At 29.8% G+C, this 17,596-nt stretch overlaps 3 protein-coding genes across 4 annotated transcripts; all 3 read left to right on the top strand.

Moving 5' to 3' along the window:
* Positions 1–2,198: 2,198 nt before the first annotated feature.
* Nxt1 (NTF2-related export protein 1) lies at positions 2,199–3,845 on the top strand. The gene is made up of 4 exons (XM_018507043.1): positions 2,199–2,347; positions 2,957–3,043; positions 3,119–3,263; positions 3,563–3,845. Exons 1-4 carry the CDS (start codon positions 2,339–2,341, stop codon positions 3,739–3,741), a joined length of 420 nt encoding a protein of 139 aa, XP_018362545.1. The 5' UTR covers positions 2,199–2,338; the 3' UTR covers positions 3,742–3,845.
* On the top strand, positions 3,691–10,190 carry LOC108760827 (probable cytochrome P450 12b2, mitochondrial). The gene is made up of 9 exons (XM_018507056.1): positions 3,691–3,750; positions 5,459–5,700; positions 6,580–6,820; positions 7,025–7,221; positions 7,387–7,588; positions 7,965–8,119; positions 8,293–8,540; positions 9,216–9,431; positions 10,033–10,190. The coding sequence occupies exons 2-9, from the start codon at positions 5,484–5,486 to the stop codon at positions 10,138–10,140; spliced, it is 1,584 nt and encodes a 527-aa protein (XP_018362558.1). The 5' UTR covers positions 3,691–3,750; positions 5,459–5,483; the 3' UTR covers positions 10,141–10,190.
* Positions 10,191–11,670: 1,480 nt separating this feature from the next.
* On the top strand, positions 11,671–17,135 carry yrt (erythrocyte membrane protein band 4.1-like yurt). 2 transcript variants are annotated; one of them, XM_018507272.1, is made up of 7 exons: positions 11,671–12,079; positions 12,453–12,600; positions 12,669–12,845; positions 13,092–13,796; positions 14,163–14,596; positions 15,020–15,445; positions 15,867–17,135. In XM_018507272.1, the coding sequence occupies exons 1-7, from the start codon at positions 11,927–11,929 to the stop codon at positions 15,996–15,998; spliced, it is 2,175 nt and encodes a 724-aa protein (XP_018362774.1). In that variant the 5' UTR covers positions 11,671–11,926; the 3' UTR covers positions 15,999–17,135. The 2 variants fall into 2 exon arrangements, with proteins under 2 accessions (XP_018362774.1, XP_018362783.1); XM_018507281.1 differs by lacking the exon at positions 15,020–15,445.
* Positions 17,136–17,596: the final 461 nt, after the last annotated feature.

Below are 17,596 nucleotides of genomic sequence, written 5' to 3' on the forward strand. Positions count from 1 at the left end.
GCGGTTACAGGAACGGCGGTCGTAGCGACCGGAGATAACACACGAGAAGGAAGCGGCTGATCATATGCGTGTAAACGAGCGAATGAACGAATAAACGTGATGCGCGACAGATCTGCGTGACTGTGGCTATGTTTCAAAATTGATTGCTTGTATTAAAAATCTATAGTGCACGTAACTGTAGCATTTTCAACGCTGGCAGTAAATTTGGAGCACAGCCTTGTGTGATATATAGTTTTCTCCTGTTTTTTTTTATTTTAGTTTTTGATGCGCGTTTTATAAGCCAAGAAGTTACTTACGTGTTGGAAGCAGAGGTTGACTATCGTATATTTCGCCTAAGAATGAACATCGCGAAGTTCTACTTGTTTTAGTAGTGATGTGTACTCGATTCCATTATTTTGAGCGATTCTGTTATTGTGATGTTTCTTATCGTTTTAGGCATCATTTGAAATCTCAGGTCTTTCAAGAATTAAAAAAAACTTGTCTTTATTCAAAAAATGATAATCTTAACAATGCAAAAGTCTTGAAATTTTTGAAAACTGAAAGTCATAAACGATTAAAACCTCTCGTGAAACAGAAATACTTTGTAGCATTCCATATAGAATATATATTATTTTTTAAAGTTTAGATTAAGTTATAGAAACCTATATAGTCAGTGTTTTATTAGAATTAATTCAAAATGTTATATTCAGAATTTTAAATATTGTTTCTTATTTTTAAAACATTTAAGAAAAATGTCGTGAAATGTGTTAAGAAAAAATTTTTCAAGATTTTAATAGTTGTTAAGATTGTTATGACTCTTAATTATTTCTTCCATATTCCCAGAATTGTATGTTTTTAAAATAACTCGAACAGTACGTTTATTAACATCATCACTACTGAGAACTGTAGATTATTTTTATAATTGGAAGTGCCTCACTTCTAAGAGATTTTTTCAATATACATACTAGACAAGAAAAAAATCTCTTCGCGATCGTGACATTCTTGGATACGTAGGGTGACGTTTAATTACATACAACAAAAACAGTACTCTAAACAGTATTTTAAACAAATATCTAAAAAAATAAAATATATATTAATGCGTGTAAAATTATTTTAATATAACATTCTGCATCAAAGATAAAATATATGTTAGTGGTAATAAAAATTGTTTCATTAGTACATGATTACTTTGTATTAATAATGAGCGAATTAATTAAAATTCGAAGGAAGGAAAGAGGTTGAGAGAGAAAAAGAGAAAGACAATGATTATATAATGAACCTAAAATTTATTCAGCGACCAACATATTCTAGTCATACATGCAGATTCGAAGCGATTACCTCTATTAGAAGAAAAAAAGTCTTATAAGAAACGCTGTTACACTAAATTATTTAGGAAAAATTAACATTTTTTGAATTTTATATATTATGTATTTACTTAATGTATGTGATTAAAAATTACCCTCTATTTTATATATATATATATATATGTATACACGTATATTAAGTTTTATATGATCTGTCGCGCGAATATTCATACCCGAATGTATTGAATGTTTTGATTTCATTCATGATCAACCATTAAATCTTAAACGACGCGAATCAATTATTCATTATGAACAGTTCATACAGTCGGGACCGATAAATTATTATAATACATTGTATGATAATAAATTGTATGATGAAAATGGAAAATTTTTATCTTTCTACTTTTTGACTGAAATCCTGAGTACGCCTATGCAAATGCCTATAAACAATTACTAAGGCCGGTATTCATAGTCGGTTCTTATTTTAAGACCGTCTTAAGTAATGTCTTAAGTCGCTAATGCGGCCTTCTAATTGGTTCATGACATCTTAAGACTGTACTTAAGACGGTCTTAAATATAAGATCCGACTATGAATACCGGCCTAAGTATTAAATATTTCAAGATCATAACAGTTCAAGTGTTCCAGAGTAAATTTTGTTGTTTAATTTTTTTTATTTCTCGTGAGAAATTATTTCGGGGATCTAATAGAACAGACTACAACCTAGTAAATATAGCAAGTTATCCATTGAGAATATGTAGGTGTAGTACGGACGCGCACTGTATCCATTTTCGGCACTATGATTTTATCGACAAGGTCGCAAAATGGCTGTGCTATGTAATGCACATTTTTATAAAATGCATATAATGGCGGTAGTGTATATACAGGAGATTTCGTCGGGAAAAAAAAGGTTAGGATGTCCTCTATTGTCCCATATTGTCCTATTGTCAAGTGTTGCCAAATTTCTGCATTCTATGCGTTTTATGCGTTTGATGCAAGAATAATTAGATTAAAAATATAAAAGTTTACACGATTTCGAGCATATGTAATAATCAAAATGGAGCAGGTATTACAGCATATATATAAACTACGATCAATATGTTCATATATGACAAAATTTTAAAAACAATTTGTGCATTGTTAAATGAAATTGTTCTACTATTAAAGCACCTGTTTTGCAGAATAATGCATTTTATTTGTTGATTACGTTTAAATCTATGTGTCTTATATGCTGATAATTACGTCTTTCTAATTCATAAAAATGTATAGTTAATCCTGTATTCCTTCCAGACTTTTTTAACGTAATTACTCGCGAGGTGTTTTTAACACCCCAACATTATATCTCAATTTTCATTGTTCTCTTTGAGATGATTTATAATTAAATAAAATTAATATTATTTTGTACATCCTTAAAATAAAGAGATAAATACAAATTTATTTTAGTTAAAATATACATTGTGTTATATATAAAATAATGTGTATAAATTACATCTATACATTTAACGAATTTATAAGGCTGAGTTATTTCGGATACTAATCATTGAATTGCTGTTATTTTCCTGGCGATTTTACTTCTATTAAAATTAGAAGTTATAAAAGTGGTTAATTATGCTGCTAAGTTACATATTTAGAATATTTAATTATTTGTTCCTGATTTTTACATCTGTTTATTTAGGATTTGAAAGCTAAAATTGATCATGCTTGTCGCACTGCAGAAGACTTCACAAAGTTATATTATGAATCTTTAGACAAGCGGAGATATGTAAGTAATAATAATATTGTTAAATATATTATTTCTTGATTATGTTACATTAATATAATTAATATATAATTTTAGCTGATTTCAAGAATGTATATGGATACCGCTACTTTGATATGGAATGGAAATGGTGTAACAGGCAAAGAAACTATACAAAAATTCTGGACAGATTTACCACCTTCAGAACATACCGTTCATACTCTTGATGCTCAACCAATTACAGGTAAATTACAGTTTCAATAACTGCACTAAATAAATTATAATAAATTTGTATTTTTACTATAAAAGTATCAAACATATAGAAGTTTAGAAATATTTAATAATATTATACATTATATATTGTATCTTACTTTTTATTACTTAAATTTTGATAGAATTTATATTTGATATAAATAAATTCTCAGTCGCATCTAAATAACTTCTCTTATTTTAATGCTTGTACATTTATTTCATTATGTAAATATTTATCTCAATAATACGCGAAACAAAAAATTTTCTATTGTTGTACTATGTTAATAATAGGTCCAGAGGTAGCCAACCAATTAACATTTCTTGTCAAGATCGGCGGTCAAGTAAAATATGACGAGAAGAATTCAAAATCATTCAATCAAACCTTTTTAATTACGGCTATAGGCGATAAATGGAAAATTGTAAGCGACTGTTTTCGAGCACAAGAGCTATTAGATAACAATACAAGTTAGCTACTTTAAGTAGGTGCATTAAGATTATAATAAACTTATTTTATACTGTAAAACAGCTCAATATTTTGAGGAATTTCTCTCCTGTGATATGTACAATATATGATGCATACAAATACATATATATATAGATATATAATATATATGTATCTATATACATACACACATACATATATATAGTAAATTCATAATATATGTATTTATTTATGGCAACATAAAAGCAAAGTAATAATTTAGTACATTATCATCAGAGTTAAAGCTGAACAAAACTCAACTGAAAAGATTTGGTAACTTTTTTATGTTTAATTTTTTATATTAACGTATAAAAGTAATATTAAACTTTTATATTAATAAACTAATATGATGGTTGAATTTGTAAATGAATTATTTTACAAAAGAGATTACAAATATACAAAATACAATGCACACAAATAAAATTATTATAGCAAAGGAAAAGTAATAAAAGATATAAAAGTCGCGTTTTTCTTTTATTATAGAGAATAGAATTTTCTATTTTCAAAAATGTATTTACACAAAGAAAAATAAGTTGTCGATTTTATTTCTGTGACCTATTAAATGTTTACTAATTTATTGTGATATTTGAGATATTGTTAAGAACCGGGTATTAAAATCATTAAGGTCAAGAACAAATCCTCAGATATAATTTGGCTTTTGTTTCGTACGCAATGAGCAAGTTATCTCAACATCGAAAAGAACGTTTGTCGATCGGAAGACCATCAAATTTATAAAAAAAAAAAAATTGGAAGATATATTAAAATTACTCTATTTCTTTTAATTTTTCCGTATTTTTAAACTCTGACACAGTATTACATCGAGTGTTATATATATGCTCTTAATTCTGATAGTGCATTATCACTACGTACGGTACAAGTGAGCAGATAATTTTACACTCCAGTACGGTACGTATTTCTTTTCTAGAATATTCCATGAATTGATTGTTAAATCTGAGCACATGCAACAATTTTCTAAAGAATGATATTCCGGATTTATGCTTATATAATATTTTATTATTAATATCATTTGTATATTATTTTGATAAAAATTATCTTATAAATTTATAAAATACTATGTGTACTTATTTAGAATTGAGCAGTCTGTGGTGAAAGAATATTATTTTAAGTAAATATTCAATTAAAATTATTTTTCCACATTATTAGCATCACTATCAATTAATATAAACCAAAATTTGATGATAATATATATCGTAATTATCTTTTATTTTATTGAAAATAAAAAAATTTCCATGTATGGGATAAAAAAAATTGAGTACGAAATTCTTATCATGTTTTAATGTTTTAATATTTATACAGAAACAAAATTTAGATCTTGTTCCTTCGTTTATTAAAAACGTAATGCCTATAACAATGTATGTAAGAAAGTGTTTGATATTTAATAATTATTTGTGCCTCAAATTTATGGTTTTTCTGTTAATTTAAACAAATATCCCAAATATACATTTCGTGAATGATATATACATTGCCATAAAAATGTCAACGCTATACTTAGATTAATTTTTATCTCGGTTCAATTTACATCTTATCTTTTTCTGATTATAAGAATTAGAAAAAGTAAATAGCACATTAAACTGAGATTAAAGTTAGTCTTATATTGGTGGGACCGGACCTTAATCATAGTGAACATATGAACCAATGATAAAACCTTCAGTGTTATCGAACAAGTAGATATTGATATGTTGTAGAAAATCAAAAGAAATCCGATTAAATATGACGCGGACCAGAGTTTTTATTCGCGAAGTCAACAATATGCATTTGCCATTAAAAATGCAATCTCGCACAAGATCGATCAGAAATTATCCAACAGGATATAATGAAATAGGGGACATGAGCAATAATTTGCAACACGTGCGACCGACCGAGGATATTCCTGGTCCAAAAGCATTACCTTTGATTGGCAATTTATTCAGATTTCTGCCTTACATAGGTGAGTTATTTTATTGATGCCTATTGTAATGAAATCGTTAATCGTTGTTATTCAAATTTAAATTTATACTAAAATCGTTGTTATTCAAATTCAAATTTATATCTAAAATTGAAGCAAAATCGAATATGTAATTTCGAATATATAAGGTAATAAATAACGAGAATCTTCGGATTAGTTATTAATTAGTAAGCCAACATAAATTAAATATATAATGCTAAGCATCAATACGATATTTTATTTTTATCATTATATATTGTTTCTACTTTAATATGTCCTTCAATCGCATAGTGGCTTAGATAAATAATGACAAAAATCATAACAGATAATAAATAGATTCGAGTCACTTTATATATTTAAATTTTTTGTTTGTTATTTAATACATGTAAACTTTTAAAAAGAAACCATATTTGACCAGAGTGGATTTAAATATCTAATAATATTTCTGTGTGAATTTATATACATTTTCCAGTTTATTGTTGATTATCTGTCTTGAATATATAAATTTACAAACAAATATTATTAGGCATTAAGATTTGCTTTGATCAAATAAGACTTCGTTTATTTATGTTATTTATATATCCCTTTTATTTATTATTAAACTTTTTTAATATTCCGATACATTAAAATAAAAATAGAATATTATATGTCCATATATTATTATTCATTTATATTTTCTAATTTGTATATTAATTCTTTATTTATTTAAAACTTTTTAATATTTAATTATTTTTAATGGGAGACATATTTAATATAATCTTATTGTTAGATTCGTTATCTTGTCTTGCATGAAACAAATGTATTCAGCATTTAAATATATTTTCTCATTTTCTTGATTTTACTCATTCGTATAAATCAAAATTATTTGTATATATTATACAGGTGAATACTATAATGTGAATGCTCTGACATTTATGCGGATGCTGCATGATAAGTACGGCAATATCGTCAAATTTGACGGTCTAAAGAAACAACCAAGTATTTTTTTATTCTGTCCAGAATTATGTAAAAATATGTATCAGTTGCAAGGCAAAATTCCAATGCGAATCGCCATGGAGCCCTTGCACAATTATCGCAAAAGCAGAGAAAACATTTACAAGGGACAGTATGGTCTCACAACAAGGTCAGCAGTAGTACCATTGAAAAGAATATGAGTTATCAAACTTCTATACACGCTTTTGACACATACCGAATAAAGTCTCTATTTTTAAATACTTCTTTCTTTATTTCTTTCTTCTGCTAATATCTTCTAGCAAACTGCCTAATGTCAGCCTGTAAGTTACATATAATTTTTTTCTGTTAATAAAAATGATTTTTCTGCTTTTAGTCAGGGAGAATCGTGGAAGAATTTTCGATCGAAAGTCGGTCCGCATATGATGCGGCCAAATATAGTGAAAACGCACGCCACACAAATTCACGATATAACCAGCGAATTCGTGGATAAAATGTCGACACTGCGTGATCCTAAAACGTTGGAATTGCCAGATGACTTTATGAATGAATTATACAAGTGGAGTGTAGAAAGTAAGTATGTGTATGAATGTGAGAGAATTGCAAGATATATTTATGCCGTCAATGTTTTAATAATTCTTTTTAAAAGCGAAACATTGAAAAAATAATACAAATTTTGTTTATATATTAAATTCACGTCATCATAGTTAATAATTATTTTCTATGTATATTTTGCAGCAATGTGTTCAATCGCATTGAATTACCGAATGGGGTGCTTAAAGTCTAATCTTGCCATGGACTCGGAACCACAAATAATGATTAATTGCGTAAAGGAAATGTTCAATCTTACGTATCGTATAGAAAATGTGCCATCTCTATTAAAAATTAGCGATACACGGAATTATCAAAAGCTGTTCCGTGCATTAGATCAAATTAACGCGTAAGTATCAAAATTTATATTAGTTACACTATATTAGAGAATATATTATACTTGCAAAAATCTTGCGAACTTATTACTCTTAATCATTTTTATCTTCATACATATCTTTATTCTTCAATATTTTCGTGTAATAAATAATTGTGAATTAAAAAACGTCTATGTTCTATTATTTTATTGTTGGAATGTAAATTAATATTTTTATTTTTACACACTATCTTTTACTTCTGTTTTTGTACTTTGCTTGCACATAACTTATACATATATATATAGAAAATTAATTTCAAAACTTAACTATACAATATGTTATAATTAGTATTGTTCCGCCTACCACATTCATTTATATTTATAATATAATTTATATTATTATTTCTTTTAGAATTTCCGCGAAATATATCGAATACGCTAAGAACAATATTTCGAAGTCAGAAGATAACACGAATAGAGACTATAGTATATTGGAAAAACTTGTGAGCGTTGATGAACAAGTAGCCCTTGTAATGGCTTTGGATATATTGATGAGCACTGATACGGTAAACGTATAGATTTTAATTCAATTTTGATTTGTGAATTATGTAGAAACGATCTTAATAGTATTATTATGTAATCATATTTTTTATAAATAAAATTGATCTTTCAATACATAATAATATTCCGACAAATAATAATAAGATAATACATAATAATCACAAATTTTTTAATTGTTCTAAGCAATATGTATATATTATATATATACTATATCGCAAATAATAAGGAGAAACAGAACAAATTGCGAAAAGAAGTAATGACTGTGTTACCTGACAAAACAACACCCATTACACATGATCTTTTGGAAAAGATACCGTATGCTAAGGGATGCATTAAAGAATGTATGCGGCTGTTTCCCATCGCCAATGGCATTCTAAGAAATATGCCGAAAGATGTTTCTTTAGGAGGATACTTGATACCAAAAGGAGTACGTTGTTTTTTCTAGTATTTTTCTAAATTATCTAGCTTAAGACGTGTCAATATTTTATTAATCCTAATATTAAAATATTTTTGATGGGATATTAAAAAAATTTAAATGCGTATTGAAAAGAGATTTGGTTAAAAAGTTCAGCAATGTCATTGTAGTATGATAAATAACTTTAGAGAATTTTAATTTTTTTACAAAATTTTAAGCCGATTTTTTTGTTAAATTTAATTCAATATTATCTGTTTTCATTATTGATATCTAAAATTTAAATATTCGTTCCATCAAAATTCTATTAAAAATTTTCCTTTAAATTAAACGAAAAATAAGATTTAGATGCTTCAGTAAGCAAACATAAAATATTGTTTGCAAACATAAATATTGTGTCAAGCAATTGACTATTGAATACATTAACAATACTCTCAGTTTTTTTCTATAGTTAATTGTTTGATATTGGATTTATATTTGTTCTTTGTTGAAAATATAAGTTATCTATTAATCTTTTGAAGCTTATAATTAGTTCATAACCAAATAGTCTCTCACTTTAAATTTCTCACACACATACATACACATTTTATAATTCTCTATTTCACAAAACATTATAAATGAAATTTTATACGTTATGAAATAATGAAATAAGATTGCATTTTTCATGATTTTTTTTCTTTATATCGTCAGGCAAATGTGATGGCTTGTCACGCAGTGCTTTCGATGGATCCTAAGTATTTTGCGCGTCCTACGGAGTATATTCCCGAAAGATGGATACGGGATAGTCCCGAATTTTTATTATATAGGAGTACCCATACTTATGCATACATGCCTTTCGGTTATGGTGTTCGCGCTTGTATTGGGCAAAGATTCGCTGAGATGGAGCTCGAGATGTTACTCTTGAAAGTTTGTAAATTTTGATTTTTTTAATAATTTCTAATCAAATAGCATCTTAATGATATGAATTCTCAAAAGACTAAACAAATCTCCCCAACTCCGTTTGATCGTTACGTCCACAAATTAAGAATTCGAATTAAGTATAATTCTCCATATCTTACTTTATGTTACACACGCGTGTATAGTAATTTAACGTAGAAATAATTACATCTATTTATATACATATATATATAAACAGATGTAATTATTTCCATTTTCTCGATTTTTTTCATGTTTTATCTCTCTCTCTCTCTCTCTCTCTCTCTCTCCGTTCCGTAGATATTTCCTCATATTTTCTTTGAAATATTAATTTTATAATATTTATTCTAACAATTAGCTAAACGTTTAATTTGTTAACACAATTTTTTGTACAGAATTTAATAATCATTTTGTCAATAGGAACCATAAGCTGTGGAATTATTTTTAAATTAATTTCATTAATTTTCGAGGTAATTCTCATGCGGAACAATCGCGAGAATATTACCCGTATTATATTCTTCAAATTATTTTTGTTATATATCGTAAATTGGAAAGTACATAATATATAAAAGTATGCTTGTTTCATATATAGGTCATACGAAATTTCCGGATTGAATGGCATTATGGACCACTTGAACACGAGAGCCAAATTGTAAATACGGTGAAATCGCCGTTGCGATTCAAGCTCATCGATTTGTAGAATATCTCAAATATTTAACTCAACCATCGTTTTATCAATACCGAATGGCGCCAACGATATTTTTTCCAATAAAATTAAAAAAATATATACTATATATGGTATAATATATATAGTATATAAAAATATATGGTATATATGCGTTCAGGGAGATGCTATTAGCGCTATTTCTGTCATTCTATCTTCGTTGTTTATCAGACGTAAAACAAGGATAGATTGACACAAATAGTGTTAATATAGCGTCTCCCCGAACACACCTATAGTATATACATATATATGTATAATACATCATGAACATGTTACATACAGGGTATTTATGCTACATTATTATGTATCTATATATATATATAATAATAAAGATCTGCGAATGGATATTTGCGAGATTCAGCGAGAAGAGACGACGTTATACATTGTTTGCTAAAGGATGTAAATGTATATTGATTCGCAGATATTTATTTATAAGTTTCTTATTAATCATTGCCAAAATTGAAAACGTTACAGAATTTGTCTTATTACTCACTTTGTTTATGAAAGGAGTATATTACGTACATTTATTAGACAATAGACACCCTGTATATGAAAATACTATAAGGCAGTATATATGTACTATATATTAATATGTGTAGTACACACATATTAATATGTGTATATATAATATTTTATACTTTAATATTTTATACTTTTTTATTGTAATCAATATCAGTATAATTCTTAATTATTTTGACGAGATAGAGATATGAATTACACATTGACGATACTATATTTTATTATAGATGCTTATTGCAATGCTAAAATAAATAAAAAAAATGTGAACGATACTAAATATTTTGTATTAACAAGTGAATGTTTTTACATTTTGAGAAATAAATATTCATATAAAAAAATTACAATTATTTATGTTTATATTAATTTCCTATAATTTATTATATATTAATATAATTTTTCAAACGCTTATTTTTTTATGTATATCATAATTGGAATACCTACATATAATAGCCAGTTTAAACTAATAATGTTTAGTATCTCGACAAAACTGAAATAAAAAATGTAACGTTTTAGCTCTCATGAAGTTATTCCTTCTATCAAATCATTGATGCATATAGATACTTTAATCTTACACAATAATTTATATATAATTTCACAGAGCTATTTTAATAATCTGTGAAAATATGCTTTAATCTATTAGTAAATTCAGTTTCAATACATATTAAAATACTTACACTAGTAAAGTATTATATGCTTACAATTAGAAGTATACAACTAACATTTATTCATAGTACATTTTTGACAGCAATCTAATGAATAACAATATTATAAATTTTGAAAATTAAACGAATTCATGTGCTATACAGCACGCAATTGTTTAAATTTCTTACGAAGGACCCCTCTTTCGCGCCTCTTGGACACCTCCAACGCCTCTATGCGTTCGTAACGTTCGTTCCGAAACTCATCAGGAAGAATCATCGTCCGGTGTTTTCCACCGTCGGGCGTATGCGCGCTCGTGAGTGGGGGGGAGTGCGGGTGTGTAGATACTAGATATGTGTGCTATTGTTGTGCGGCGCGGCCGCTACGTAATCTTCGTGTAGGTGTAGAATACGAGAACGTTGATGCTGGTTGATGCGAATTGATGCAGACGCCGCGAGATTTCAGAGTTGGAGTTGCCTTCACAAATTTGGCAGGTGGTTATCACTAAAGAGTGGTAATCGCGACGACGAAGAGAGGGAAAGTAGGCAAATTGTGTCTCATCTGCAGGTCGATGGGCATCTCGATTTGACAACGAGAATCCAGGATGCTGAGGTTCCTGTCACGACGGAGGGCGCGTGGCGTCAGCGGTCAAACCGCTTCATCGCAGATCAAGAATCAGAGATTGCCCAGCAACAAACATGTTGTGCAATGCAGGGTGGTACTGCTGGATGGCACGGATCTGCCCATAGAGTTGTCGGTAAGTTTTTTCTTCTATCCCTCTTACCCTTAATTGTTGTCATAGGCCCTTATGTTTTTTTTTATCTTCACATAATCATCATGAAGATAAAGGAGAAAGCATGGGACTAAAAAGACCTATTGTCTATACCTATCAATCAGACTAGGAACTAGAAAATGCTTTTACATACAGCACTAAATGTTATACCATTTAACGTATTTAATTATCAAATTTCCAGGCTTTATAATTAATTGTATGTCAATTCTATCATTTTATTAAAAATAAATTGTTATATAAAGTAAATTGTGTGACATTTCGTGCTCCACCCTGTAAATTCTGTCTGTATATATATATACACTTATGTTGTTTTATAATTGTTGGTCTTCTTTTGCAGAAAAAAGCATTGGCTAGTGATTTATATGAGCAAGTATTTTATAGCCTCGATTTAATTGAAAAGGATTATTTTGGACTTCAATATACAGACAGCAATAACGTACAACACTGGCTAGATCCAACAAAACCTATCAAGAAACAAGTTAAAAGTATGTGTGTCACTTTTAAAATTCTTTTAAAAACAAAAGAACGTAAACTTATATAATTTTTTATCTAGTTGGACCTCCGTACACGCTCAGATTAAAAGTAAAATTTTATTCTTCGGAACCAAACACGTTGCGTGAGGAGCTGACGCGGTACCAGTTCTTCTTGCAGTTGAAGCAAGATGTTCTGGAAGGCAAGCTTCACTGTCCTCATCAAGTTGCAGTTCAGTTAGCTGCTCTGGCTCTTCAATGTAAGTTTATTCAAGAATTAAAATAGGTTTTTTTACGGCTCAATTGACATAAATCAATATAATAATAATAATGCCTATTAGAGTCAACACATCCTGTCGACATCTTGTGTTGGCTCTAATAGGCATTATTATTGTATTGATTTATTCAAAAAGTATTTTGTAATAATTTTGTTACTATTAATAAAATTGTAGCTGTCATCGTGTGACAAATGATTGCACAATAAAAAAATGGAATTCTTATTCTAGCTGAATTAGGAGATTACGATCCTGCTATGCACAGTGCTGCGACTGTATCGGAATTCCGCTTTGTACCAGGCCAAACGGAACAGATGGAACTGGAGATACTGGAAGAATACATCAAATGTTCTGGTCTCAGTCCGGCCCAAGCAGAATCCGCATATCTTAGCAAGGCCAAATGGCTAGATATGTATGGCGTCGATATGCACATTGTTCTTGGTAAAGACGCCTGCGAGTATTCTCTGGGCTTGACTCCAACCGGCATCCTGGTTTTTGAAGGCACGCAAAAGATAGGCTTGTTCTTCTGGCCAAAGATCGGTCGTTTAGACTTCAAGAAAAAAAAGCTGACGCTGGTGGTCGTAGAAGAGGACGATGAAGGCAGAGGCGAGCAGGAGCACACTTTCGTGTTCAGATTGGTGAACGAAAAGGCCTGCAAGCATTTATGGAAGTGCGCGGTGGAACATCATGCATTTTTCCGTTTACGCGCACCGGTCAAGGGTACCAGCGGCCGCCAGAACTTTTTCCGTATGGGTTCGCGTTTCCGTTACAGCGGCAAAACGGAATTTCAGACGACGCAGCTGAATCGGGCGCGCCGCACTGTGCAATTCGAGCGACGACCAAGTCAAAGATATGCGCGACGACAAAGTCACGTTCTTCGCGAAAGGCAGCGTCAACAACAACAGGTAGAGCAGCCGCAACCTTCTCCACCTCCAGGTGAGCTGAAATATATTTTAATTAGCATAGTGATGGCAATCTCATATTTCGAAACCTAACACTTTATTATTAAATTTTATTTATTATTTAAAAAAATAAATTTTCGCAAGCGGCTTAAAAATGCGAATAGGCAATAAAATATTGTATTTCAGTTTATTTGAACTAAATTATGTTTTGAGAATATTTTGAAAAAATATTCTTTTATCGAGATATTTTTTAAATATTTTAGATTTTGATAAGGGAAATATTTATAGTTAAACTTTGACGTAAAAAAAGATCCTCTAAACTATTAAGAATTATTTCTGATTTTTTAATCTAATATTTCGAATATCATTTTTATATCATGTTTTTTAAAAATATTTTCAGCCGACGAAGAACCCTTGCAGCGTCAATCGAATCGATCCAGTACAAAATCTTCGAACTCTTCGAGTGTTCAGGGCACGTCATCGCCTTTGGTAGATTCTCTGTTGAAGTCTCTCGCCAAAGATCAACAACCACTAGAGGCCAGGAACCAGACGACGGTCAGCAGTAGCGAGAAAGAGTCAGAACCTATGAAGACCAGTCTGGCGGTTGAAACTATCGCCAATCAAGTGCAGTTAGTGCCTAATAATCAAGTGGGTGGAACGTCGTCGTTACCCCCTCGAACACCAATTCCACCGGAATCTCTAAAGTGTAACATACTGAAGGCTACTCTTGAGCAGGGGAAAAACTCGAATTTGGTCTCCATCACGTCCACAGAAAGCTCTGGAGTGATTGCAAAGAAAAATCAACACTCAGATGCGGCAACTATCGTTTCCGTGGTAAGCATCGTTAACTTTCATTTATAATTTTCTCTATTTTTATAGTTTTTGTCCTTGAATCGTTTACATTGTATGTCTTATGTGTATATTGATTGTATTTTTGATTGTGTACATTGATTGTGTGTGTGTGTATTCTTTTTATATTTTATATCTTTTTTTATTATATATTAAATTTTAAGTATTTTTGCCTTAGTAATATAATTTAACGTATTTTTCACATATGTATTGTAAAGTATAGTATTACAAAATATTTACAAACTTATGGGCAGCTTAAGTAATAATTTTAGCTTAAGTAATTATTAAGTAATAATTTTGTCAAGATTATTATTCCGTTGCTGTTTATGTTTATATTATTTATTATGTCTGCTTTATGCTAGACGCCAGCCATAATGTGTTTGCTTTCTTGCTTTCTTCATCAAATAGGGTGGTGACAAATTGACTCTTTCTGTGAGCGGAGCGACAACAGCAGTAAATCCTTCTATGGACGATGCTGTTACTGTAACGCATTTTTCGTTGGACAGTTGGGGACAGATCGAGCAAAAGACTACGTCGTTAAGCCCGAAAGTATCGAACCAATCGCAAAATCCTTTCAATCCGTTCACTAATGATAGCATCGATACGTCTAATACGCCCGAAGCTTCCGAGGAGGAAGCGAAACCGGAAGACGACAAGAAAAAGAACACCAATCCGTTCATAGACTCGAATCCATTCTTGGGTATTCTCAATCCCTTCAAAGATTTACAACCGGTTACAACAGAGAAAAAAGTCGAGACGGATACAGAAAAAGCCGGAGCGCGAGTTGTTAAAACTGAGGAGATACAAACGACCACTACGACACTTACACACAAGGTCAGTTACATTTTTAACGCTTGCAGTCCAACGTCTCGTCTATTACGTAAACGCCCTGGTTTCACCAAGAACAGAAAACTTACTTTTAGAATAAGTCTAAGAAATTATCATTTAGCGCTAATTGTAAAAAGAAAGTAAGATTTTATTTTGTGGGAGTAAGTCGGACGTGTTGGTGAAAGCGTAATAAGAATTTGCTTTGTGTCCCACGTGAAAGTTGTCTTTGTGTATATGTGAATAGTAAAGTATTAAATATTCTTCGAGTTCATAATTTAAACCATTAAAATTTGATCGTTAAAGATAGTTAATATAAATGATCACGATTATTAATATTCTATACAATGATAGTTTTTAAAAGTAATTATATTATTAGCAACCTAGAAAAATTAATTCAGAGTAAAGCATTAAAAGACGTATTTTGCAGGATGAGAGTCAAGCGGCGTCAGACATTAGTCCTTGGTTAGTAGCGGATCCGTCGCAAAGCCCAGCACCTGATCAAACACCAACTAAGCATACAGTAATCACGAGAAAGACGGTAATTACCACACAGTTATAAAATATTTATTAAATATTACAAAGAAAAAAATAATATCAATATACAACGCGCGAGAAAGTAGCACCAACGTAAGCCTATATATATTTACTTTGGTCTTCCTCGGACTGCCTATAGCTTTCTTTTTTTACTTGCTTTACAAAGTGCGTGATGTGTCATGACAATCGTGACAATTAAAATTTGGCATGTAAAAAACTACATGTTAAAAAATAGTTATGAAAGGGTTCTAAGTTGTTACTTAAATATAAAAAGCAGAGTACCATTTTGGGAAGGCATTACTTAAGTTACTACTGGGATATTTTTATATCTATTAGTAGAGCAATCGTTTTATACCGACTAAGAATTTGCATAATGAGGTAAGCTTTCTGTTTATAGCATTACGAACATTCCTTAATTGTACAATGCATTTATCTTAAGATTATGTGTTGATAAAACAAGTGTCCTTACAATCTGCCAACATGTATTAGTAAGGTACATATGCAAAGTTTATTCGCGTTAAACATTTTTTACGTTTCTTTTTTGCAATTTTATGTTTTTCTATTTGCAAAGAATAAATGTATTTTATTTCGTTTTAATTATGGAGTGCAGCTAAAACGAACAAACCTACGTATTTCGTGAGGCAATATGTATTGCTCGTGTCTAAATATTAAGTCTATGCATTTATAAGATAGCATTTTTGTATTAGTAACCATTTGTGCCTTCGAATTTAATGTGCGATGGACAAACATGCAATTATGCGAATATTAGAAACGAAAAAATTCGCTGTGACTGATTAAAAATATAAGTATTACATTCTCGTTATAATATCATATAAATTACATAAATAATCGTGCTATATAAGTAGATTTGATCAAAACTTTTGAGAACACTATTGTTGATAAAAAATTTTAGATTTGGTATAATTAATGACGTCAACTAATGATGTTGATTCTATCTATTCTTTGTAAGATTTGTGGATAATATATTTATGTATTATAATAAATGAACGAGACAATAATCGATAGATGAATAAAAAAATTAATACGCGAATCATCGCCAGTCTTAGGTAAAGCACAACTTGTGCCTCAAACATGCAGCTATAAAGATGTATTCATGTTTATTCCATGCCTACGAAACTATAAAATCGAATTTTTATGTATATATTTATAACAGAGTATATATATATATGTATGTATATATATATATATATATATATATGTCATATTATTAGCCTGAGATTTTTTTCGTAATTTGTTCCTTTTTGTTTCGTATATTTTCTTTATGCCATAATTTTGATACGCATTAAAATAGAATAAATAGATATATCACCACGCTATGTCATTATTTTATATATATGTATAGAGGATGTTCCGGTTTTTTAATTTAAACCTGTATGATTGTAACATTCCATTATCTGATATAACAAGGACATAGCTACCGCTTTAACGTGATATACCACTCTCTCTTTTACGTAATACTTATTGCAAACAATGCATTTAATTACAAGCGGGACTATCCTTGTATTTAATTGGCATGTAAATGTCTGTTATAATAGTTATAATGTAGAGAGGAAGTATACGTCCTTTTTAATTGGTTCAATTTTATGTATTACGTTTCCGTAA

Source organism: Trachymyrmex cornetzi, unplaced genomic scaffold (assembly GCF_001594075.2).
Source record: "Trachymyrmex cornetzi isolate Tcor2-1 unplaced genomic scaffold, Tcor1.1 scaffold109, whole genome shotgun sequence".
NCBI lineage: Eukaryota > Metazoa > Arthropoda > Insecta > Hymenoptera > Formicidae > Trachymyrmex > Trachymyrmex cornetzi.